General features: G+C 45.5%; 2 protein-coding genes across 7 annotated transcripts; one reads left to right on the top strand and one right to left on the bottom strand.

The window, feature by feature from the left end:
- Positions 1 to 483: 483 nt before the first annotated feature.
- LRRC57 (leucine rich repeat containing 57) lies at positions 484 to 8,608 on the bottom strand. 6 transcript variants are annotated; one of them, XM_059722949.1, is made up of 6 exons: positions 8,588 to 8,608; positions 7,634 to 7,811; positions 5,171 to 5,306; positions 4,302 to 4,570; positions 2,934 to 3,119; positions 484 to 1,292 (listed from the first exon to the last, which is right to left on the bottom strand). In XM_059722949.1, exons 2-6 carry the CDS (start codon positions 7,715 to 7,717, stop codon positions 1,251 to 1,253), a joined length of 717 nt encoding a protein of 238 aa, XP_059578932.1. In that variant the 5' UTR covers positions 7,718 to 7,811; positions 8,588 to 8,608; the 3' UTR covers positions 484 to 1,250. The 6 variants fall into 6 exon arrangements, with proteins under 6 accessions (XP_059578932.1, XP_006258553.1, XP_019352051.1 ...); XM_006258491.4 differs by lacking the exon at positions 8,588 to 8,608 and adding an exon at positions 8,498 to 8,587; XM_019496506.2 differs by lacking the exon at positions 8,588 to 8,608 and adding an exon at positions 8,498 to 8,581 and having other exon boundaries at positions 7,634 to 7,808.
- A 164-nt stretch (positions 8,609 to 8,772) lies between these two features.
- On the top strand, positions 8,773 to 25,839 carry HAUS2 (HAUS augmin like complex subunit 2). Its single transcript, XM_006258494.4, has 6 exons — positions 8,773 to 8,912; positions 13,239 to 13,331; positions 21,755 to 21,824; positions 22,885 to 23,017; positions 25,034 to 25,142; positions 25,302 to 25,839. The coding sequence occupies exons 1-6, from the start codon at positions 8,823 to 8,825 to the stop codon at positions 25,455 to 25,457; spliced, it is 651 nt and encodes a 216-aa protein (XP_006258556.2). The 5' UTR covers positions 8,773 to 8,822; the 3' UTR covers positions 25,458 to 25,839.

The following is a 25,839-nucleotide window of genomic DNA, read 5'->3' as shown; positions in this document are numbered from 1 at the left end:
TGCAACTAGTTCACAGCTGCAGAAGTAATATTAATGTCTTACTATGAAAAATGTGCTTTGATGGAATACCACTTCTGTTTCTACATGCAATAGCAGTTAGTTACTTGCTACTCAAGCTACAGTTAATATCTACCAATCGTTTTCTCTTTTTGAAAAGCATGTCTATTTTGTCAGTTTTAGGTGTAGGCTTCCTTCAAGATTGGGTAAAACACAAAAACAAGTACCCTTCAATAAAAAGGGCTTATAGATAAGTTTGTAAAAAACATGCATTGAAGTGGGAGATTTCAAATGGAATTAAGACATATAGTTTTTTTTAAAGGGTTTTACTAAAATAAGCAAATGCATAGCTATCATTTTAGTGCCAGTTACATACAATTGCAAGTTCTTGCCGAGTGCTTTTGGTAGTAAGGCAGCTGTAAAAAGGTGAAGAAAAAACTTGACATGGCTCTGCAGAAAGTATTAAATCAGTGCAAGGATATCAACTTTTCTGGCAAAGTATATTTTACTAAAGATATTGAGAATCTGTCAAGTAATCATTAAATACTGCTTAAGAAGAAAGGAACCATAGTGCAATTCTATTAGGTAGAAGAGAATCTCTACAACAGTTTAAATGACAGAAAAGAATGCTAGAGACATCATTTGATTTTAAAAAGCAATTAATATAAAATACTTTAAATAAATTAACTGCATTAACTCTTTGTGCTTCATAAAGTGTACACAATTTTAAGAAGTGTTATGACATGTGAAAGTTAGCTTTATCCATACCAGTAGACATTTACAGCAAGTATGCCACTTTGGAGTTGTGTTGGTAGTAGAACTTCAGCTCATTCCCACACAAGTGTTTCAACAGAAGTAGCTCAACTAACCTAAAGCAACACCTGAAAGGGGAATTAATAATTATTGTGTAAAAAAAACTTATGACCAACACCTGAGCTCAGCCACCAGTGAGAATTGCATTCCCCTTATCTCCTGCTAAAGTCATTGTGTGCCCTGAAAAAGGAGAATAAAGTGAACTGAAAGCTATAATAGCCCAGAAGTGGAAACCAGCCTTTAGGCAGATTTACCAGTTCAATGCCCATATTTGTTTGAAGCATCCTTGGCAACAACCTATCATTTCAGTGTGAAGCTAATATGGTCAGTCTTATCTCCAGTCTTGGAAGTCCTCTCCTGCCAGGCAGCCAGCATTGCTGATTACACTGCTTCACTTGCTGCCTTCTTCTTTCTGGTGACAAACCCGGAATGGCAAACTATCACGCAAACTTCTTCTTTGTAGCTGTGAACCGCTCCATATACTAAAAAAACACAGAGAAGAGATCAAGTTGTTTGTTCTGAAAGAAGAAAGTATGGATACACAAAAAAAATAAATCAGTCAATTTGTAAGAGGCAGAGGGATTTCTTGGCTATTTCTGGATCAATTCTATATAGCTGGGAAGAGATATTAGACAAGTTTTTAAGCATAAAGTGCCCAACATGAGGACTGCCATAGTTAGGAGCTTGCCTAACATCTCTCCTAACTGTGCAGTTGGTTCAGTAAGAAAGTCCTGATTTTTGTTTATTTCTTAGACCAGCATGGTTGCAGCATTCTAACCCTACCATAGTTAACATGGTCATTCCAAACAATACAGTTTGAGGTAACAGGTAAACAGCTTGCTTGGATAGCAGTGACCATCATTGTTTCTTCAAGTTAAAAAAAACCCCATATGAACATCAGAAAAGCTCCATAATACCTTGTCCTTAGACTAACAGATTAGAGAGATGCCATGTGCAGATTTTATTGATGGTGAACACCAAGAGCAATATCTCATTTACTTAGCAAGGAAGTTGTAGTCATAATTTTTCTAAGGAATCTGTACATGAATAAATACAACCTGCAGGCTCCTTGCCAAAACAATATTCAGTGTTGCAGAGACCAAGTATTATACTATCAGGTACAAAGCAATATTATTTTAATGACAATTATCTGAAAGCATCAAAGCTCCTTCCATTGAAGTGACAACACCTCTCCCTTCTATAGGCAACTGGTTGCAAACTTGTTCTGTCACCCAGACAATGCAAATCAGGAGATCTACATGTCTGAGATAAAAAAAAAATGTGCACTCAAAAGTTTAAGTCACTCCAATTCCCCCCCCCCAATTTTATCTACAAGGTTAACTTTATCTACAAGACTACCTGGTACAGGTAAGGACTTATGAGAGTCAAATTTCCTGCAATAAAAATGAAAGCAGCAACAGGACTAATACACTCTGTTATAAGAAATTCTATAGTACAACCATTGTGCAGAAAATTATATTACACACAAAATCACACAACCCAAATTCTTTCCAAGGAAAAAGCTATAAAATCTGAGGTCAATTAAACAACTAAAGCCCTCCCCTCCCCTTCCATTTTTCCAAACTTGATGCCCCCTAGTTTCAGCTTCCTGTGTCAGGAAACCCAAATAAATAATGCTCAAACTTAGCACTAACTAGAAATATCACTATTGCTCCATTTCACTACTACCACTGTGTTAAAATTGTAGCTTTCAGTCTCCAGACTATGCTGTATCCTTTCTGGCATCACCTAATTACTGGGTTAAGACTACTGTAACTTAAAAATAAACTGGCTTAAATGCATGCTACAGTGCAGTTTGATGTATGCCAGATCTGAAGGGATAAGTCTCTCTGAGGCATAAAAAAAGAAGACCACTCAAGACATGCATCTTACAACCTGTTCCTGTGACACCCACAAACAGGTCCTTTGTTATGGTCTATTAAGCTCAAAAGGAAGATAGGTCATCCCCAAAGATTGTCCTTGCTAAAACCAATGGACTGTCTGAGCTCTCATCCAGCAGCATAATTAACAGGACAGCCCTCACCTCCCCCACCCCATATTCTGAGAATACATTTTTGGAACAGGGGAGGTGAATGGCATTCACTGGATTTTTAACTACAAACCTTGTCATAGCCCTCCAGTTCTCTGAGCTTCTTGATTTCAAAGAGATTGCCCTCAACTGCAAGCAGTGAGATTTGGGAATCACTGAGGATGCTCTGAGGAAGCATGCTGAGTTCTAGACAGTTCTCTTCTAAACGCAGAACCTTGAGTCGTGGACAGTGAGAGATCTGCACAGAAATTTGGGAAATCTGTTGGGTAGCAAAGGAGAGAGTAAAAGAAGTTTAAATTAAATACTGTTAATTAATTATTTACTTGTATACCAAGCAGTGTTTTGCAAACTATTATTTAACAATCTGATGTTGAATTATCCAAATACAAGCCACACCAAAAGTGCTACTGCTTATTCTATAGACCAATAGTTCTCAATGCTTTTAGACTCAAGGAACCCTCAAAATGTCAGCTCTTAGTTTTCATTTCATTTTTGACTACAGAAAAAAAAAAATATTAAAGCAACTCTTCTCTTGCAAGGAATTTAGAAAGACCTCAACAGATCAGAAAGTTAACACTGTGGACTCTTATTTGAAATATCTGGGTTTAATCTCATGATTATGTTTGTATATCTTGCACTGCTAACATTGCATGGCACCTTGCGGTGCTGTGGTACCCTGATTGAGAATTACGGCTATAGATTAACTGGGGTAATGAGATAAACTAAGAATCTCCTATTTTCCTGACTTTCCTAGTTCTGTTGACAGTTCAAATTAATTTTTTTTTATTTTTAAAAGGGCCTGTTATGCTTTTTTAATTGAACCTTAAGAGCAAGACTGAATATTTCTAAAATAAAGAACCTAACAACAAAGCTTACCTTTTATTTCTAATACTGTCCTCATGTGACAATGATAACACTATTCCAAATCAACTTGGCGTCTGGCAAGTTAAACAGCCAAAGAATCCAGAAGTTCTACACAGTCAGTAAACACTTAAATCCTTCTATTCCAAGCTTCATTCACCATGGAATTTTCTGAACCTCAAGCCACCACTATCTGGATACCCTTCCCAAAACAGGGACCTACTAAGAAACAAAGATAAAAGGCTAAATGGATTGGTGGAGTGGAAGAACACAATGGGGGGTGTCCAAATTATTTCTCTCATAAGGTAACTATCTGCTCTTCTTGAAGAAAAAATATCGTATAGAAAACCTGTCCTTTAAGAAAGGCCATTCTTACAATCCTGCAGTCAAACCAGACAGTAAGAGATATCAGATCCTTCCTTGCGCCCACCTACACTACCATACTTAAAACAAAAAAGCAATTCTTTCACCCTAGAACTTCCGAGTATCCCATTTTCTGATTTGTAGGGAACACTTGCTCTTTAAGAATGAAATAATCATGCTTCAAGTCCACATGCCTATCAACCCTCAGTTTCCAGACCTGGTTCTGATTCAAATTGAGTTCAATGGCCTGCAGTTCCTCTACTGCATCTGGCACACTCTGGATCTGGTTTTTGGAGAGATCCACCACATCCAAATGACGAAGACTGCACAACTGGGTGGGCACAGTCCGAAGCTGATTTCCAGAAAGGCTCAGGGTCTTGAGAGCTGAGAGTTGTCCAAAGCCAGCTGGCAGCTGTCTCAGCTGATTGCCATTCAGGTGCAACGTGTCTAGCTTTTTCAGTTTACACAGCTCCTCAGGTAGAGTAGCTAGAAAAAAATTATGAACAACCTAAGCAACTAGAAAAAAACCAAGAGTGTCCATATTTAAAAACAGCCAGGACTAGCATTGCTGTATTCCACACAGGAGTATTCTGATAGGATTTTATACCATAGGATTTTAAGGCCTGGCTAGACAAAACCTTGGCTGGGATGACCTAGTTGGAGATGATCCTGCTTTAAGCAGGAGGTTTGACTAGATGGCCTCCTGAAGTCCCTTGCAACCCTCATTTTCTATGATTTTAATATAAAATTATTCTCATGATTAAGCTAATTGGCTAATGTATTCTAAGAAACGTACAGTAAATTTAGAAGTAAAATATGAGTTTAGTTTTTCCCATCCCATGTTAATTTGATTAAGAGATGAGGCAGAGCACCTTGCATCCATTAAAAACAAAACAAAACAAAAAACACATACTTTACTTTTATCACTCATCCAAAACAACCCTAGCACCTCCAACAACTTTTAGTATAAATGACCAAAGATCCCCTTTACATTTTGTCATCAAATTTAACTTCTGATCAACAATAGAGATATTCTGGTTCATTATGCTTTTAGAAACCCGTTAAGTTATTAATTAGTTGTCATACTCAGTTTGTTGTTGTTTAGAGAAAGACTCTTCAGAACCGAAAATTTTCCTATCACTGGTGTCAAGATCTCAATTTTGTTGCTTGACAAATCTATTGTTCTCAAGTTGCTTGCTAGCTTCTGCAGGTCTTCAGGAAACTGGGTGGGAAAATACAAAGGAAAGAACAAATAAATAAATAAAAGAGAGACAGAGTTGAGATACCAGTTGTTTTAAAGGCTGTATTACATCACACCAGACAGTGTAATTTCATGCGTAAGTCTTTCAGCTATTTACATTTTGGTATTAATTTTTTAGTAGAATAATCGTGTGAACTAATACCACAGAAAGTGATAGTTATCAAATTCAATCCAAAACAGATTTTAAAAGATAATTTTGCATTTGACTATCTCTGAGAAAGGCAGACCTTTTACAAACTCCTAGAAAAAATCAACTCCTAGCTCGGACAACGTGGGATGATACAGTACACTATGGTTATAAAAACTCAAAAAACATTTCCTTTGTGGGTTTTCCTTATTGTGCCCAATTTTAAATAAAGTATGGCTAATTGATTACTTCATCATTTTTAACATGACAGGAGCAAAAAAACCTTCTCTATCCTACTAGTTTCTTCCCTCCACCATCAAGTAAACATATAAACAAAAACAAAAATTTTCTTCCATCTTGCCACTATCCTTGCCTAAGTGGAATCCACTTCTTTTTACTTTCATCCCTGACCACTTCAGACCACATCTGGCATAACTGTTTTTAATAAGCCAATATAGCAAGAACCATCAAATGTCTCCATACAGCTTAATCCATGAGATGATGTTCTGGTCTCCTACAACACTTGATCTGAGCCTTCAAGAGGCCGAGAAGCAATGGACACACACAAACCTTTAGAAGAGTTTAAATGCAGGTTAAACCTAAAACAGATAGATGTACGTTCCAGTTTAAACTAATTTAAATTCGCTGGAAATAGTTCAAAAGTGTACCTGGAAAAATTGAGCGCTATTTAAAACTGGTTCAGTGTTACGTGTGGACATCAAGCATTCTGTGATATGGGTCTGGTCAGTCAAGTATCCCACAGTGCATTGCTCCCCCCCCTCCCCCCACACTGCTGCAACTGGCCACTCTAGTATGTGGCTACATCCCCTTTTTCCCCCTTTTGTTGGCACTTTTTAATCAATCAATGAGCTCCCTTACACTGTATGTTCAATAAAACTATTTTTCTGGCAACCAGCTGTGCCCTTACTCCCTGCTCAGCCACAGCCTGTCATCATGCCTCTGACCCCTCCAAAAGCACTTTCCCAGGATGTCACTTTTCTGCTTTCCGTTGTTTCCCAAGCATGAGTTCAATTAACTTCAGTAGTCTGTGTAAGAAACAAAAGAAAGCAGAAAAGTGACAATGCTCACAGCCACAGATCACTTACTCCTGAGACACCTAAATGGGTGCAAGCACTCCTCCCCAGTTCATCATCTACTGAGAGACATGCTGGGCTGGGTGCTCACTCCCACCCCCTCATGTTCAAGCCACAGTACTTCACATACCCATGAACCAGCTCCCAATCAGTGACATCTGGGGCCAATACAATTGTTACACATGTCCTGCAACAATTGTGGGTCCCCAAACAGTGACATTTTGGAAAGGTTCGACTGTTCTGCTTGTTTGCATCCACAGTTATAAGCAGGCATGCGCATAGATTTTTGCAGCCGATACCAACAGCCAATTTTTAAGGATGCATATCGGCCAATACTGATCCGATTTCCGATACTCAGCCCAGCAGCGTGGAGAGCGGCCTCCAGCTGGTAAGTCTAGTGTGGTGGAAGGAGAAGGGGGAGGGGAGGGGCATGGGGGGGCAGATCAAGGTCCCCACACTGAGGGAGGAGTGGAGCTGGGTCAAGCGCTGTCCAGCCAGGGCGGGGCAGGCAGGGCACAGCCACAGCTGCAGCTCATCCGACAGGCACAGCTCTGTCCCAGGCCCACTCCCCCCTGGCTGGACAGCGCCTACCCAGCCCCACTCTTCCCTCACCATGGGAGGCGTTGATCTGCCCCTTCCACTGCAGCTGCGTGCGCACACAGGCTATTTATCAGCCAAATTATTGGCTTGATATGGCCGATTTCCAATACAGTAAATTTTCTTTATACCAGTGCCGATCCAATATCGGACCGATGTATCAGTGCACCTCTAGTTACAAGTCAACCGCCGTAAGCTCACAAGGATCATTTCTGGTGCATTCACTGTTAAATATTCTGGTTTCAAAATTTGTTTTTATGCTAAAAGCAAATGTATTAAAAGCATAAATGCTTCTTGGAAAAGACATCCTGCTGGCTCAGAGCACAGCACATGGCATGAGCATATGCTGCAGATGGAGAGATACATGAAATGCTTTTGAAGTGCCATGTGCATTAATATTACACAAAGACCGGGAATGGAGTCCCTCTCCAGAAGAATTAATCACGTGCACATGCAGCCTAGTCCATTACCTCAGAGAGTCCCTTTCCTGTTAGCTGGAAAACACCAGTTTTCTGGGCTGTCTCCAGGTGGGCTTTTAAGGCACTATTTCCCATCCTGCTGGTCCTGTTCCAATGATTTTGAATTCTGTTTAAAAGGCTTGGTGCTCCCAGGGTTGCTGCACTGGATCACATGAAACCAAACTGCCTGCTAGAAATAAAATGTACATGTTAATCCCAGCTTCTCAGCACACGCTGCATGTCATGCATCACACACGCTTCTCAGTAAAACATAAATCTTAACTGAATTAACCCAAGTGACTCTCCGGGCTGCAAGCAGAGCTGCTGGCCGGGAGGCTTGACAGTGGGGCCGGGAAAAGTTACAGTCACAGAGAAGTGAGGCTGGAAGGGAGCTCCAGAGCTCATCTAGCCTGAGGCAGGATTATCCCTACCCAAACCATCCCACCTGAACTCAAAAGAGCCCTCAACCCTGACACAACACGCACCCAACACCCTCAGCCCCGCAGAAGGGGAGGGGACCGGGGCAGCCTACGCCCTGCTGCTGCAAAAGAGGTCAAAGTATGCCAAGAGGCACAAGGCAAAGGGCCACCCCCAGCTACAGAGGAAAGGCAACCAACACCCCAACCCCCGCCGTGCCAATCTAATCACGGGGAAAATTCCTTCCCGACCCAAATGCAGCCCTGGTGGGGGGAGGGGGAACCAGACCCTCTAGCCAGGAGCCTCCGGCGCTGGTCCCAGCAGGATACTGGTGCAGCAACACCCCGCGCCTCTCGCGTGCAGTAGCAGCAGCAGCGGGCGCGGCCGGGCGAGAACCCGGACGACCCTTCCCGGACCCTCCCGCCTCGCCCGAACTGGAACCGCCCCGCCAAGCAGCACCTCTAACCCCTCATCACCCGCCTCCTCCGAACCACAGAGAGTGGCCGGGCGAGGAAGAGCGTCACCGCAAGCGGGACCGGAAGTGCGTACCACTCCCCTCGGCCCCCGCACGTCAACGCACTCAATGCGGCGGCGCCCGCCTGGCGGCCACACCCAACATGGCAGAGGGGGGAGGTACCACCCCGTGCTAAGGCTGCCGCGGGCATTGGCTGTCACACCCAACATGGCGGAGGGGAGGTGCCAACTGGCGGCTGAAGCGGCCATTGGCTGCAACACCCAGCATGGCGAGGGCGGGAGGGAGACCTCACCCGCCTCCTCAGCAGCTATGGCTGCCTCCAACCCTTGGGACCCGGCGCAGCCCACAGCGGCGGGGGCGCTGCTGGCGCGGTGCGTGGCCGCGGGCGTGGTGAGCCAGGTGAGGAGGGGATGAGATGGGAGGGGATGGGGCGGGCCGTTAAATGCTGCGGAATAACGGTTGGAGGTGCCGGGCGCCTCGGGCCCCAGTGGGTGGGGGGCTGTCGAGCCGGGCTGCTCCGCCTCACGGCTCTGGGGCCGGCGGCGGCGGCGGCAAGCAAGGGTTTGTGATCAGGGTGTGCAAACGGCGAAAAGAAAGGAGATACTATTTATTAACTGAATAATGTATTTATTATTGTTATCATAATTATTTGTTTTACTCTCTCTCCCAAGACAAGAGCGAGAGGTCACACACTGAAACCAGTAGGGAGTAAATTTGGGACTAACCAAACATGAACGAAGTGCCCCCGGCAGCTGGTGGGGGCAAGGCAGTGGCAAGCGGGGGATCACCCGCAGATGCTGCTGGCACTTGAGGTGGCGAGCGCCAAATAAGGGCAGCAGCGTCGTCAGCAGCCAGTGGGGATCACGGACCACCTGCAGACACGGCCGGCAGCGGGGTAGCGCACCGCCGACAGTGTCAGCAGCATGTTTTTGAAGGGGGCACACTACCACGCTCAGGGGGTGCACGTGCACCTGCGTGCACCCCCTAAATGTCGCCCCTGTAACCCAAGGAAGTTCTTTGTCACGCGGCGTCTTGCTCAAGTGCGGAGCTCCTCGCCCCCACGTGCGGTAGAAGCCGGCAGTGTCCACGTAGCCAGATTCCAAAAGGGATGGGACCGTTCTGGGTGGGAAGGAGCATTGGTAGCTCGGGAGTGAGGGGCACAGCCTCTGAATCCGAACTTCCTGAGCCTTAAATGCTGGAGGCTGCAGGTGAGAGAGGAACAGTAGGAAAAACCCTGGTCGTACCCAGTTCACTGTCTTTCCCTCTGCCCCGGTGTGACACAGGCCTGTTTGTTGCCTAGGGAATGTAGGTCACTGCCCACAAGGAAACACTATAAGTCTCCCTTAGAAAGGGAGGCCACTAGGTAGACAATGGCTCATTTTTGGGGACAAGTAAAGACAGGGGTGGGAGTAAGGTCAGTGGCTTAAAACTAGTGTGCCGAGGGAGAACGCCGAGCAGAGCACGCTAGACAGAGCCCCCTGACCCTCAGGCGAGTCCAGGGAACCAGTGGACACTGCCCAGTGATGCTCTGCCTGGAGACGAGATCACGTGAGGGATAGGCAAGTGGCCCCACAGTCCCAGCTAGAGTGTCCTTCCTGGTGCAATATACTGCTAATTTAGGGCCAGGAGGCGCTTGTCCAGGAAGTCCCTGTAATTGGTGGGGCCGTAGATGGGGAACACCTAAATAAACAGGTGTGGGGAGGAGTGCAGTGAAAACCTAAGCAAGAGGGTCTGGGGGAAGTGGCAAAGGGGCTGAAGCCTGGTGTACTCCAGGTAGGCATGTGCCAGGGTCTTCCTCTGCTTGCAGAAGGCTAATTGCTGACAGGCTTTTTAACACATGAATGGGAAACAAGGACCCAGGAAACTATAAGTCCCCTTTAGTAATGGGGGCCACTAATGATGTGTTACTGATTCCATAAAACAAATAATGAAGAAAACGGGGACAGGAGTGGAGGTCAGAGGTTTATAACTAGTGTGCCAAGGGGGGACATCAAGCAGAGCACATTGGGCAGCGCCTACTGGCCCTCAAACAAGTTAAAGGAACCAGCAGACACTCCCGGGTGGTACTGTGCCTGGAGACAGAAAGAAAAGCAGCCCCACAATCCCTGGGGATCCTCCCAACCAGAGCCTCCTTCCTGGCTAGATATATAGCTAGCTTAGCCAGGGCCAGAAGGAGGTTAACCAGCAGGTCCTAAGACTTGGTGGAGCCACAGATGGGGAGTGTGTAAATGAGCAGGTGTGGTGAAAAGTGCAACCAGAACTTCAGCAAGAGGTTCTGGAGGAGGCAGTGCAGAGGCTATAGCCTGTCACCCTCTGAGTAGGCATGTGACAGAGTCTCCCTGTGCTCACAGAATGCTAATTGCTGGCAGGCTACTGGGTTAGATGGACCATTGGTCTGACCCAGTATGGTATATCTGATATTTTTATGTAGTCCATAGAGAACCAGAGCACCCATCCCCATAGAGAGGAGTAGTTCAGGGTCTTGAGCTGTAGCATCACCTTGCCCACTGCATAAAACTCTGTGAGGTGTGGTTATTGGCATTGTTTATCCGAACAACAGTAGCACCTGGAGGCTCCAGTTAAGTCTGTCCAAATATAAGAGAGTCTCCAAAGAGCCCAGAATCAGCAGGAGCTGGAACTGTTTCATCAGCTGGCCCAAGATTCTGGACAACAGTCAGTCTAAGGAATTAAGAGCACTGACAGAAGTGACATTTTGTCACCCAATTGGACCCAGAAGTGACATTTTGTCACCCAATTGGACCACTGAAAACGCTCATTCCAGGAAGGCACAAGTGAAGATGCTCCAAAGCAGAGCACATTCATTAATTTCTGTTAGTCCCTCCACGGGAGCAGGGTTGAATTAATGCAGCTCAGCTCTGCTGCCAGTGCTGTCTGCAGGATGGGATGGGAGAAAGGAAGGGGAGGGAGCTGCAGCCTGGGGTTTGCCCAGCCTGTGCTGGGGGGAGGGGGCAGGGCAGCACCCTCTTCCTCACTTCTCCCCCTCCCATCCTGCAGATGGCATTAGAGCTGGGGGGTGGGGGGTGGCTAGGGTAGAGTGGTTGAAGGGTGCTGACAGACATGGAGTTTGATTTCCCCCCCCCCCCCCAAAAAAAAACAAAAAAACCCCCAAAAAAACAGCAAATGTCTGTTGGTGGGGGTGGAGAGGGCAGTTGCTATAACTCATGGCATTTGCTGCACGTCTGGGCAACCTCGTAAGGGCCAGTACAAACCTCACCACCTTCCACTCTAACTGCCAGACTTGATTCTTTTTTGTTTATCTTGCCTTCTCTAATATAAATATAGCTGTGTGCGCATTTTAAACTACTCCACATATTTTTTCCCCTGGGGCAGTGGAAGACAGAACAAATACATGAAACACATTAGTTTTGTTCTTTAAGGTGCTACTGGAAGGTGCTCAGATATTGTGGGGATGAGTTCCATCTAGAATCTACATAAGACAGCTAGGGAGAGGGGGAACTGAGGTGTTACTGTGAAGTGCTTTGTCTAAGGTAATCCTATCAAGATACCTGTGAGATCCTAGCCTTCCTGATTCCTAAATTAATGTTTTATCCACCAGTGCTGGGTTCTTAAACCTCTTGATTATTCTCCCCACCTTTCACCCCACAGCCAATCTCTTTCTAGGTCTATGGCTGTGTGACCAGACCTGCCACAAACATTCCAGTGCTTGCTCAGACATTTCAAGAGTATCTGTATGATACTGCTGCACCTAGGGTAATCAGCTTGGAACCTCGGTAGGAACACTAAGGTACCTTTGCTGCTTCCCACTGTGGAGGCAGCAGGCACGTAGCAAGTAGCCCAGGCTTTTGGTACAACGCTACATGGCTTTGAAGGTCAGCAGTCTTATGTACGTTATCCCTCAAGGGGAAAAACTAATTAAAAATCTGAAACAGTGTGGGTCAGGAATAAGATTCCCTTTGTGATGACAAATCCTACTTTTGTTGGTATAAATAATGTTTAATTCGAAAAGAGAAAATGTGAAAAAAACCTCCTGGCCTGTGATGAACTTCATCCCATCTGGGGCATTATTAATCTTCCACATAAGGTATAACTGTCCTTTCCTCAAGTTTATACTTTTGAAAAGTGAGCACTTTTCATTTTGTCCCATCTCTTGCATTCTAGTGCATGAATTTTATAGAGCAAATTATGAGTGGATACTCCCAGACTGTCCTGCAATGAGAAACCTGTTTTTCTTGCCTCTTGAAAATGTCTTACTAGCTTAGCTGCCTCTCTAAGATTTATATTTCTTGATCCACTAAAGTCAGAAGGAAATGCAACAGAGACAGCAAGGGGATGGCCACACATGATGCAGGCAGCCTCTGTGTGTGGCTCACTGCCAAATGGGGAGGGGACAGGCAGTACAGTGGAAGATGGGGCAGGGAGCAGAAAGCAGAGTATCAGATCAGGCAGGGAGCACAGGCCAGAAAGCAGAGCAGCAACTTGGTCAGGGAGCATGGGCAGGAAGCAGGGCAGCAGATCAGGCAGGGTAAAGGGATGCAAGTGGCACCCTTGTGGAAGGTCCAGGGCTAATTTTGTCTGTGCTTGCCAAAAAGATCAATGAGAGATTGGCAAGATCGGCCAAGATCCCACTGAATTATCAGAAGGCTTTCAATTTCACTACAGTTTTGCTCTTAGGAATTTTCTAATTGCTTTTGACTGATGATTTCTGTGGACCTTGTGCCTTCATTTCTTGTTCTTTTTAAATAGGAAATGCTGGATTTATCTCGGAGACAAACCCCCTGCTTTGTGAAGCTCTCAGAGATGGAACAAATTGCAGATCTTGAAGCTGAAATTAATCAGGTAAATCCCTCTTTTCCACAATTCATGGGGGGGTTGTTTTTTATCTGACACATAAGGCAGTACAGTATCTCTTCTGAACCTTTGCACTTCACCTCTTTGCAGAGGTTCTTACCATTGCACAGTAGAAAACATACACAGTGATGAAAATTAGAGAGCAAATGTAAAATACTACGACAGATTTTACTAGTTACTTGTGTTTTAGTTTCTTACAATTGACAGCTTTGTCACAACAGAGAATAAATTGTCATAAAGGAAAAAATTGCATTATCTTTCGGTCTTCTGTAGTAACTGGAAAGAGGCAACTCTTTACGTCTGGTGAACCAACATTGTCTGAAGCTTCTTCAAGAAACTGTGACCTAATTGAACCAAAATGTTGGTGTTCCTTATTCATAACCAACTGGACAACTTTGACATGAATAAAATAGGATTTAATTGTCAGAACTTCATCATTTAGACTCCTACTAGTGTCTGAATTGACTGCTTGGATACATTTCTATGGTAATGTATTCTGAGTCTTCATTTGTTAGTCAAATAGTTTGGTGGTAAATTCTACTTACCTACTATTCCAGTATGGACATTAACAGCTGAAGAGTCATGGTACCAAATAATTTTACAGATGTTAAGGCTGCACGTTGACTTTAATGGAAAAGAGGTCAGACAGTTTTCATGACTCTGTTACTTCAGTAAAGGATATTGTAATCTCCTGCAGTTTATATCAATGGCAGGTAAACTGGATCCTTTTCAGTCAAACTTCAGAGTAGGGCCCATTACAGAGGAAATGCATGCTGAATTGATAGATAACTCTGGGTTTCATAGTTTCATAGTAGCTAGGGTCAGGAGGGACCTGAACAGATCATCTAGCCTGACCCCCTGCCACAGGCAGGAATGAATGCTGGGTTCACAAGACCCCAGACAGGTGATCATCCAACCTCCTCTTGAATTTGCACAAGGTAGGGGCAAGGACCACTTCCCTGGGAAATTGGTTCCAGATTTTGGCCACCCTAACTATAAAATATTGCCTTCTGATCTCTAACCTAAACCTATTCTCCATCAGGTTATTACCATTGTTCCTTGTCACCCCAGGCGGTGCTGGGGAGAAAAGGGCTCTACCTATTTGCTGTTAACCCCCCTGATGAGCTTGTAGGCAGCCACCAGATCCCCCCTCCGCCTCCTCTTGCTGAGACTGAACAGGTTCAGGTCCCTCAGTCTCTCCTCACAGGGCCTGTCCTGCTGCCCTCTCACCAAGTGGGTGGCCCTCCTCTGAACCCTCTCCAGGCTGGCCACATGCCTTTTGAAGTGCAGCACCCAGTACTGGACACAGTACCCAACTGCAGCCTGACGAAAGTCGCATAGAGGGGGAGTATCACCTCTCTGGACCGGCTTGAGATGCACCTTTGGATGCATGACAAGGTATGGCTGGCCTTGCTGGCTGCGTTCTGGCGTTGGCGGCTCATGTTCATCTCGGAGTCAATACTGACTCCAAGATCCCGTTCCACCTCTGTGCTTTCAAGAGGGGAACTCCCCAGCCTGTATGTATGCTGTGGATTCCTTCTCCCAAGGTGCAGCACCCTGCATTTGTCTACGTTGAACCCCATCCTATTCTCATCTGCCCACTTTTGTAGTCTGTCTAAATCTAGTTGCAGCCTCTCTCTCCCTTCAAGTGTGTCCACCTCGCCCCACATCTTGGTGTCATCAGCAAACTTGGACAGCATGCTTTCCACCCCCTCGTCCACGTCACTGATGAAGATGTTAAACAGTGCGGGCCCAAGGACTGAGCCCTGGGGTACCCCACTGCTCACATCTTGCCAGGTTGAGTACAACCCGTCCACCACTACTCTCTGGGTGCGCCCCATGAGCTAATTTTTTACCCATCCAACTGTGCAGACATCAATGCCATGGTCGCTTAATTTATTGATGAGGATGGGGTGAGAGACAGTGTCAAAGGCCTTCTTAAAGTCTAGAAAGACTATGTCCATGGCGACACCATCATCCAAGGATTTAATTACTTGGTCATAAAAGGCAATCAGGTTGGTCAGGCAGGACCTGCCTTTGAACCCATGCTGATTGCCCCTGAGCATGGTCTCCCCTGCTGGCCCCCCACAGATGTGCTCCTTTACTCAAGTTTATCTGGGTTTCTGTAAAACATTCAGTAGTATTAATCATCAGATATCTTTTTCCATCTTCCAGGATAACAAGGGCTTTCCAATCACCCCCATAAGTGGCCTCAGGTCCTTCTTTTCAAACTAAACTGAGGTGATCAACTGTTTCTTTGCCTCTGGAGCATCAACTTAGTCCCGCAAGGCCCAGTTCTCTCTCTCATTTAACATCTGTATGAACCCTTTACGGGAGCTGGTGGGACAATTTGGATGAAATCATAGACATGAACAGAACCTCAAGAGGTCATTTATTCCATCTGTTTCCCTCCCCCCTTTTCTGCTTAGAGGCAGGATCAAGTATACCATAATCTAAACTGGGGTGGGCAGTTATTTTGGGCGGAAGGCCACTTACTGAGTTTTGTCAAGCCATCAAGGGCTGCATGACAGGCAGCTGGGACAGATTAATATTACTCTTCAAAATTTTTTAGGGGCCCTGTGGGCCGGATAGAATGGCCTGATGGGCCACATACAGCCCGCAGGCTGTGTTTTGCCCACCCCTGACTCAACCATCCCAAACACACATTTGTCTCATCTGTTCTTATAAACATCCACTGAAGGAGATTTCATAACCATTACTGTGCTTTAGTAATATCTAACCTAAGTCTCCTTTGCTGCAAGTCAAGCCAATTTCTCCTTGTCTTATTCATAGCGGACATGGGGTGTCTCTAGGCTGTGATGGTGGAGAGCGGGAGCCGCGCAGATGGCGAGAAAGAGGACCCAGCCCCCCGCAACCTATTGGGGAACTCCACCATGTGCCAGAGGGCCCTGCTCCGTGGGCTGCTAGGCATTAGGTCTATTGCCCCCAGATCCCTTTCATTTGTGGTGCTAGTCAGTTTGGTACCGCCAAGCCTGTAGGTGTGTTGGGGGTTACTCGTCCCAAGGTGGAGCACTTTACATTTCTCAACGTTGAACTTCATCAGTTTCTGATCTGCCCAACTTGCTAACCTGTCTAGGTCCACCTGTAACTGTAGCCCATCTTCAAGCTTCCCCATAACTTGGTGTCATCCACAAACTTGGCCAGTGTGTGCTTCACCCCACACCCAAATCGTTAATAAAGATTAGATAATGAAAAGTACTGGACCGATAATGAAAAGTACTGGACTGAGCACCATCCCCTGCGGGACCAATTCTACAGCAATAGTAGGAAGGCAATTATTTCTACTGTGTTCATCCTCTTCTCTACCTGGCATGGTTTTCCCTTTGGTCCGGTGAAAGACCAAGGCAAAGTGGTCATTCAGGAGTTCAGCTTTCTCCTGGCTGCCAGTAACCAGCTCTCCTGAGTAGTTGAGCAATGGCTCCACACTCCCATTTGTTTTCCTTCTGTTCCCTATGTACCTAAAGAAGGACTTCTTGTTGTCCTTGATTCCTGTTGCTAATCTAAATTTGGTCGCCGCTTTAGTCTTTCTTATCTGTTCCCTGAAAATGCGGGCTGTCATGGAATAGTCCTTCTTGGAGCCCACCCTGAGCTTCCATTGTTTATATCCCTCTTTCTTATGAGGACCATGATTTCCCTATTTAACCAAGAGGGCTTCCCAGCTCTTCTGTTACCTTTTCTCCTCATGGGAATGGACTTCCTTTGTGCTTCAAGGATCGTGTCCTTAAGGAACAACTAATCTTTGTGCACACCTTTCGCCTTCGGTCCCTAGTCCCATAGCACTTGCCCTACTAGTAACCTAAGCTTGTTGAAGTTTGTATTTTTGAAGTCCAAGACTTCAATCCTACTATCCGATTTGTCTGCCTTACACCAGACAGTAAACACGATGGTTTGATGATCTCTGTCTCCCAGACTTCCCTCTATATTTAAGTTGGTCACCAGGTTGTCTCCTTTGGCCAGGACCAAGTCTAGCAGAGCATCACATCTGGTTGGCCCGTGTACCTCCTGACTCAGGAATTGCTGCTTGACACAGGTCAGGAAGGATCACAACTGTTCCAGCTTGGCCAAGTGTTCCTCCCAGGATACGTCTGGATAATTAAAATCGCCCATGATGACCATGTCATGTGCATGTGCAGCCTCAGTCAAGTCTCGGGTGAACTCCAGATTGAGTGCCTCCCCCTGGTTTGGTGGTCTGTAGTATAAACCCACAGTTGGGTCTGTCTCACTCCTACTCCCCCCCACAACTTGACCCAGAGGGTTTCAAGCTGTTCATTTTTTGGAGCCTATGTTGGCATCCAAGGAGGTGTACTGCTCTTTCACATAAAGAACAATGCCTCCACCTTTTTTCCCACCTGGTCCCTCCTATGCAGGGTGTTAGCCCACTATAGCTACACTCCAGTCATGTTTGGAGTCCCATCAGGTCTCTGTAATCCCTACTAGATCATAATGCACACTAGAGAGTAGGAGGGCTAGCTCCTCCTGCTTGTTCCCCATGCTCCTGGCATTAGTATATAGGCACCTGAGTCCTGCTTCTGATGCCCTTGTCTTCCTGTCCTGCTGATGGAGAACTATTCCCTCAGCTCCCACAAGAGTGGCTCTCCCAGTGTCCCTATCTACTGGGCTTACTTGTATGTTGGTCCCTGGGCATGTTTGAATTTGTGTATCCCTGTCCCCCAGCAATCTTAATTTAAAGCCCTGTCCAAAAGATCGGCCATCTTGGCCACGAACAGGGACTTACCTTCCTCACGAGATGGATGCCACCCCTTCCCAGGAGTCCTCTCTCCTTGAAGTGTGTGCCGTGGTCAAGGAATCCAAAGCTTTCTCGGTGGCACCAGCATCGGAGTTGCCGGTTCACTTTCTCAATGCATCCTTCCCTTCTGGGACCGCAGCCTGCATCGGAGCACAGAAGAAAAGACTACCTGGGCTCCCAATCCCTTAAGCCCAGCCCCCAGAGCCCTGTAGTTGCTCATGACCCGGTCTGGATAACTCCTGGCCATGTCATTAGTTCCCACATGGATGAGGAGTATGGGGTAGTAGTCAGAAGGCCGGACAAGGCTGGGGATCCTCTCTGCTACATCTCAGATGTAAGCCCCTTGGAGGCAGCAGACCTCATGGGCTAGGGGGTCTGGACGGCAGGTGGGTCCCTCAGTGCCCCACAGGAGGGAGTCCCCCACCACCACCACCTTGCACCTCCTCTTGATGGTGGCAGCAGACTGCTTACCTTCCTTCTCTCTTGGTGTCACTATCAGAGCCGCCTCGTGTAGGGAGGGGAGTGTACCTGTTGTGCAGGGCCAGGGAAGGAGCAACCCTGGCCTTGGGTTTCCTGGAGCATAAGGTGACTGTCTTCCAGGTTGCTCTGGGTGGGTCTTCTTGGTTAGCCATCACACTGGCCACCAGTAGCCATCAATGAAGTCTTCATGGGCCTTGATGGTGCATAGATGACATATCTCCTCTTCGAGCTCCCGCACCTGGCCCTCCAAAAACTCCACCAGGGAGCACACCCCACAAGTGGGGTGTCCCCATGCTCAGTTGCCAGCAGCCACACCAGGCATCTCCTGCAGTCTGGGGCCTCAGGCTGTGTCTGGGTGAAGGTCTCAGTGATGCCAAGATGCCTGTGGATACGATGAGTCTGCCATGACCGAGAGCGATTGTGTGGTAATAAGCTATGCTACTACCCACGAACTGGCCTGTGAACTGCCTGCAAACTGCTTCCCCCATTTGCAGTCCTGTTCGCTGGCTCCCTGGTCACCTGGGGAGTCTGCTTTTATACCCTTCTGGGCCTGGGCTGATGCAGCCCCTTTGTTTGGGCTTCTGTCAGGCCCAGGCAGCAATCCTACAGCAGTCAACAATCCCTCAGCAATCAGCACTCAGTCAGCAGTCACTCCCAGCTTCTCAGAACACACACCCCAGACACAGTCCACCAAACAAACAGTCAGCAAAAACCAAAGGTACAGGCAGCTGGATCACTTATCTTTCCTGGGCAGGATCTGGTGCCTGGCTTCTCTCCTCCTTCCTCCTCTTGCCTCCAGCAGCTGCCTGCAAACTGCTTCTCCTGCTTGCAGTCCTGTTTGCTGGTTCCCTGGTCACGGGCTCCTTGCTGCAACCTGAGACTGTTGCTCCTTGTTCTATCATCTGCCACCACTGAGAACAGTCTAGCTCCATCCTCGTTTGAACCCCACTTCAGGTAGTTGAAGGCTGCTATTAAATCCCCTCTCAGTCTTCTCTTCTCTAAACTAAATAAGCCCAGTTTCCTCAGCCTCTTCTCATAAGTCATGTGCCCCATCCCCAAACCATTTGTGTTGCCCTCTGCAGGACTCTCTCCAATTTGTCCACATCCTTTCTGTAGTTGGGGGCCCAAAACTGAACACAAGTACTCCAGATGTGGACTCACCAGTGCTGAATAGTGAGGAATAATTACTTCTCTTGACCTATTGGCAAGACACCCACCAATGCAGCTCAGTATGCCTATGCCTGTCTAAGCTCAAGTAGCTGCTCCTGAGTGGCTCGTGGCTGGGTGATCCTAGTGCCAGCTTTGTCTTTATCTGGTGCTAATGTCCACCAGGCGCCGTCTCCAAAAAGAAGGCTCTGTGTTTCACCTGCCACGTCTTGTTCTTAGGAACAGATGCAATAGGTTTCCTTTTTAACCTGACTCACTTGGAGGTGCTCTGTATGGATGTCCTTGGGACTCCACGGTCTCTATATCCCTTTCACGCGCCAACCTTGTGTTCTCCACTGTGCAGCTGGTGACCTTGGCTCTTCGGGGTTCCAGCGTGCAGCGTCACCCTGATTGGGTCTTTAATAGGTATCTGCTAAGATGGTTGGTTTGTGCAGCAGCTGCGAGCACACTGATAGATGCCTGGTTGCTCTGCTGCACTCAGCCTACAAAAAACTCAAGAGCTGTTTTGTCTGTGCCAGGTAAGCTTCCCCAGATAATGGCTTTTCCTGTGCCTTCTCCCTGGGTCTTTGGGCTTTTCCCACCACCATTCTGCTCCCTGGCAGGTGTCTCCAGCTTCTTGGGCTTGTTGCTCTATGACAGTGCCATTAGCCTTCTTGGCAACAAGGGCACATATGTTGGCTCATATTCAGCTTATTGTCCACTGTAACCCCCCAGGTCCCTTTCTGCAGAACTGCTGCCCAACCAGTCAGCCCCCAGCCTGTACTGGTACATGGGATTGTTCCATCCTAAGTGAAGGACTTTGCACTTGTCCTTGTTGAACCTCATGAGATTATCTTTTGGCCCAATCCTCCAATTTGTCTAGGTCACTCTGAATCCTAGCCGTACCTTCCAGCATATCTACTACTCCCCCCAGCTTGGTGTCATCCGCACACTTGCTGAGGGTGCATTCTGTGCTGTCTTCCAGGTCGTTGATGAAAACATTGAACAAAACCTGCCCCCTGGGGCATGCCACTTGATACTGGCTGCCAACTAAACATCAAGCTGTTGCTTACTACTGTCTGAGCCCAATGCTTCTGCCAGTTTTCTATCCACCTTACAGTCCATTCATCCAGATTTATAGCTTATTGTTTCTAAATAAGAGTTGTAATGATCTCATCACTTCATTTTCAGCTTCTAGAGTTTTTCAGTTTTATATAGTTTTAACTTTTTTGCTCATATTAAAATATAGCATAGCACTTCTAATATTAAAAAGCTTTAAAGTATTTACATGACTATATATTTGAATGACCTAGAATTCCAAAGATGAAACATCTTGGGGAAGAGAAAAATAGCTATTTCATCTCTTCTCTGCTCGTGTATTGGGGAGGGGGTTAATCTGATTTTAGAGCTCCTTGCTTCCATGAAATGCCAAATAGTCATGATCGTAATGAACCAGGCAGTCACAAACATAAATGGGCTTTTTTTTTCCAATTCATACACAGGAAAGAAGCCTGAAAAGGTTCTTACTGAGGCTGTTGCAGTCTGCACATCTGTCTAGCTACTCAAGTCATGTAAAGATATTAGTCATTCTCTATACTGGTTCATCATTGAATAGAATCAAATTAAAGAGGTCTAATCACCTCTCTCTTAACAGACATAGTGCACCTAGATCATAAAAGTATTTGCCTGTAGCAGGAGACTTGTAATTCTGAGACGCAGACCATTTATCTGGACCTCAACTATGGGTCCTATTTTCAGGAAATATGTGAATGACTACATGCTGCAACACATTCAGGACCAAGTGCAAAAATCTTCCTTGGCATATGTGCAGCAAAGCTGTCCCAACTGCTGATTTAAAAAATAATTTCTTCTACAGGCATGAAAGGAATGAAAGTATGTAGCATTAATCATTTCAGATATAAAGGCACTCCAGTTCTCTGGTGATGGGGAAGTAACACGTGTAGGTAATATATTAAATTGTATAAAAATCAAGTGTAGCTATTTATGTCTATTGCAGAAAAACCTGGAAATAGAAATCCTGCAATTGGAAAAGGAGACAGCAGATATTGCTCACCCATTCTTCCTGAGTAAGTTGCTTTGTTTAATAGAACAGCTATTAATATTAGGCTGTTTGATCAAATGTCAGCTAATGTGTTTCACTTCTCTTGAGTCCCCTGTTTCTCATTACCACTTTGCAGCTGCTGTTGCATCTGTGGATTTCTCCTGAGAGCGGGTTTTGGTGCTTAATCAGCCAGTACAAGATGCTAGCACAGCCATGGAATTTGTACCCTCCGTATTGTACGTGTGTCTTTTGTGATGCTTTCTTGCATATCTTGGGCCCCAGAGAGCAAAGTTACACATTATCCAGCTACTCTCCCAATAACTCAACAGATGTATCTTTGTTCTTAATGTATAACATGCTTCAGAAGAATTGTTGGGACTTAATTTTAATAAGCTGAAAAAGAGCACGTGGAGCAATTCCTTCCATGTTTCTCTGCCCTTTTGCTTTGTCATTATCAGTCTTTTTCACAGCACCACATAGCCCTATACAAATGATCTCACTCATGAAATATAAGATGCAGGTTTAAAGATTTTAACTAGAATTGTCTAACCCCCTGAAGCTGCCTTTGTTCATAAAGTGATTTCTTGAAGGAATAAATGCCTTGAGCCTCCTTCTGACATGTTCTGGAACTACTCAGTCATCCAGCAGGGACTATCTGGTTATTGCTGTTCAACCAGAGTATAAGCCTGTGGCTTAAATAATGTATAGGACTGCTGAAAAGTCCTAGTCATCTGCTATATAGAATGAGTTTTTGCTTTTGCTCCATTACAACAGTGATTCTCACTCAGGGTTCTGCAAGATCCTTTTAATGGTGCCAGGCAGTATTAACTCAGTTAGGTGCTACACATGATTCACAAGATAAACCTGGAGATTTCAACTAGGAATCCGTAGTGTTAAAACCATTTTTACCTGTTGCAGGCTTTCCAAGTTCTTTGCAAGAAAAGAGTTGCCTTATCTTGTGTCTGCAGTCCAAAACGAGTGAAAGCTGAGAGCTGGCATATTCTAAGGGGTGCCTTGAATCTAAAAAGGTTAAGAGCTCACTGCCTTAGACATTCCATCTCAAATAATCATTCCTCTTTGTGTAGACCAGAAATATGAAATTTTGCAAGATATGAACAGACACCTGGAAGCAGTACTGAAAGAGAAGAAGACTCTTAGGCAGAGGTTAATGAAGCCTTTGTGTCAAGAAAATTTGCCTATTGAGGCAGTCTTCCACAGGTGAGCTTTTAGAAAATAACCAACACTGATGTGACCTGCACTTTTAACATATGCAAACAGTGCTGAGCAACTGGTAATGAAAATATTTTCAACATATTATTTATTCCTTCATTACCAAGAAGAATGGGAAGAAAAATTTATGGGTAACCACCACATCTGAAAAACTAAACTTTTTTCATACCTGTACATTTTAAAAGACTTATTGCTTCTCTGCAGTGAATGTTTGTTCATTTTTCCTTCCAGCAGATCTCCTTTTTTTCACTTGTACCTTTAAAAAATAAATTAAATTCTGGGTTTACAATGCACCTTAGTTACACTGAGAACACTATTTTTCATTGCCAAAAATATTCTAGGATAGCACAAGTCTTCTTCCTTTGCAGTGAGCTCAAATTCCACACATGGATAAAAAACCCATGGACATGGTATGCTTTTTTGCTCCTGTGGCCACCAACAGGTATTTATTTCTAGCAGGGGAAACTTTTGAGAAATTTCCCCCACTATAAGTTGTTCCAGAAGAGGGAACAGTACAGGCATTCATTCTGAAGCTGCCCCATCTCCCTTGCTCCTGGTGCCTTCCCCAGACCAGGGTTCAGTCTGCAGAAGGCATGGGGGAGCAGGCTGCTCCATTCCTCTTGGTCCCAGGTAGGAGAGCAGGGTAATGAGACAAATCTCCCTATCTGCTCCCTGGACTGGGACTAACTTTATTTGATTTTTCAACCCTCTTCCTTTACTCCCCACCCCCCCCCCCCCCCCCCCCACACACACACACACACACACACACACACATATATCTAAGGCTGGTGCTTGCAGCCTTGTGTGTGGGGCTGTGGGGTCAGGGCTCTGCAAGTGCTGAGTTTGGCGGGGGGGGGGGGGGGTCTGCCATGTGACACTTCAAAACTAGTGCCCACAACACTTTACCTCCCCTCCTGCCCAGGTCTAGGGAAAAGGTGGGGAGCATTGCCCTGCTGTTCCCCTCTATTCCAAGACTGGTACAGGAAGGGAGGGGTGCAGCATTTTAGAGCCCCCATGCTGAGATGGTCTGCACTGCTCCCCTTTTTTTCCACACCCAGACTGGGAGGGGAATGTGCACAAACATTCTTGCAAGAGAAACTCTGTCACAAGGAAGATCTTCCAGGTTGTACCCTGGAAGATCTTTGAAAATAGGCAAGTTTCCTTCAGGAGAAATTGAATGAACACTTTTGTACACTTCTTTCATTTCTGTTGGGAAAACTGTGATTCTCCTGGTAGAAATGTAATGCCTGCATGTGGCCTATATGTGTAACTTACATTCTTTTGCTACCCAAGTGAACACTTGCTGAAAAAATGTAAATAATAGTGCTGCTTCTGGCAGATCTGCCCTCTTGCGCATGGCTGATACTCAGATCTAGTGGTGCTGAGGTATTCCTCTCCATGGAGCAAGTCAAGAATTCCCATGAAGGCAGTATAAGTAGGGACTTACCAAATTTGCAATTTTCACAGAAATCATGAATTTGGTAGGTCCCCTGTGAAAAATGTTGGTCCCTGCAAAAAAGTGTGGGGGCTGCAAAAAAGCTGGAAGATGACCAGCAAGCTGGGTGTGGGGGAAGGAGGGAGCTGCAAAAAGGTGGGAAGCCCTGGCTTCATGACAGTATGGAGGAGAAGGGGTGCCCTACACCTCTGATTTTCACAGCAGACCACAGGGGAGAGGGGTGCCCTACACCTCTGATTTGGCCAAGGGGCCCTGGAAGTCCCACTCCTCCCCAAAGATTGACAGATGGCCATCTGTCAATCTCTGGGGAGAGCCAGGACTACTGCCCCCCCTTGGCCAATCAGAGGTGTGGGGGGCCCTGGTGTGCTTCGCTGTGAAAATAGTGACTGATGCCATTCTCAGACCATCTAATTGCGTTGTAGCCCTCACAAATTAGGTAGGTTCCTATGTGTAAGTGAGTCAGTTGACTGGGGGACACGAATGAGAGGATAAAACATTAAATTCTAGTTGTTTTGAGCTGCCTTTTGGGGTTTCTTCACTAATTACAGGTATGTAGTAGAGTTCTTGACTCTGGCAGTGTCCTTTATTGAGAAACTAGAAAGCCATCTGCAGACGGTAAGGAGCATCCCTCAAATACCCCAGACCATGAAAAACCTGGTGAGTAGCAAAAAGACCTATATTTAACTATCTCCTGTAATACTGTCCTTCTTAAAATGCAGTGCTGATTACTTAGACCACCTTCTTTATCTCTCGATAGTATACTAAGGTATCTAGTTTGAGGGAGTTTATTTCTTCATCTCCTATCTTGTCTTCCAGGATAATGCTTTGGCAAAAATAGATTTGCTGGTAACAGAAGTGGAAGAGTTGGCAGAACAGGTACTGAAGTGGAGAGAGCTGCAAAAAGGAATCCACTGTGACAGCTTCCAGAACTCCAAATCAGACCATAGCTTCAGCAGCCTAAATCCTATTTAATACATCTTCTTTCTCTGACAAATAAGATGCCCAGTTGCCAATTTCTGTTCTTATATGTCCAATGTGATAATGTGTGCCTTAGTCTAACAAGAATTTTGCTTGGGTATCTTTCTGTTCTAGAAAGGGGAGTTGAGTTGATAACAAGTATTATTTAAAAATCAAAATTGAGCTGTAAATAATAGGTTTTATTGTCTAGGTATAACTCCACTTGTTTATGCTGACATATTAAGCATTCCGACAGAACTGAATTATGGCCTACCCTAGCATGTGTAAGATGTCTTAATATAGCTAATGCACATGCCATGAGGACTAAATCTGTTTCTGTGGATGTTTTGCTATATTTTGTATTACAGGAATTATAATAAATGCATTTGATTATAAA

The sequence above is a fragment of the Alligator mississippiensis genome, chromosome 2, assembly GCF_030867095.1.
Source record: "Alligator mississippiensis isolate rAllMis1 chromosome 2, rAllMis1, whole genome shotgun sequence".
Lineage (NCBI taxonomy): Eukaryota > Metazoa > Chordata > Crocodylia > Alligatoridae > Alligator > Alligator mississippiensis.
This window is presented reverse-complemented; position numbering and strand designations above follow the sequence as displayed.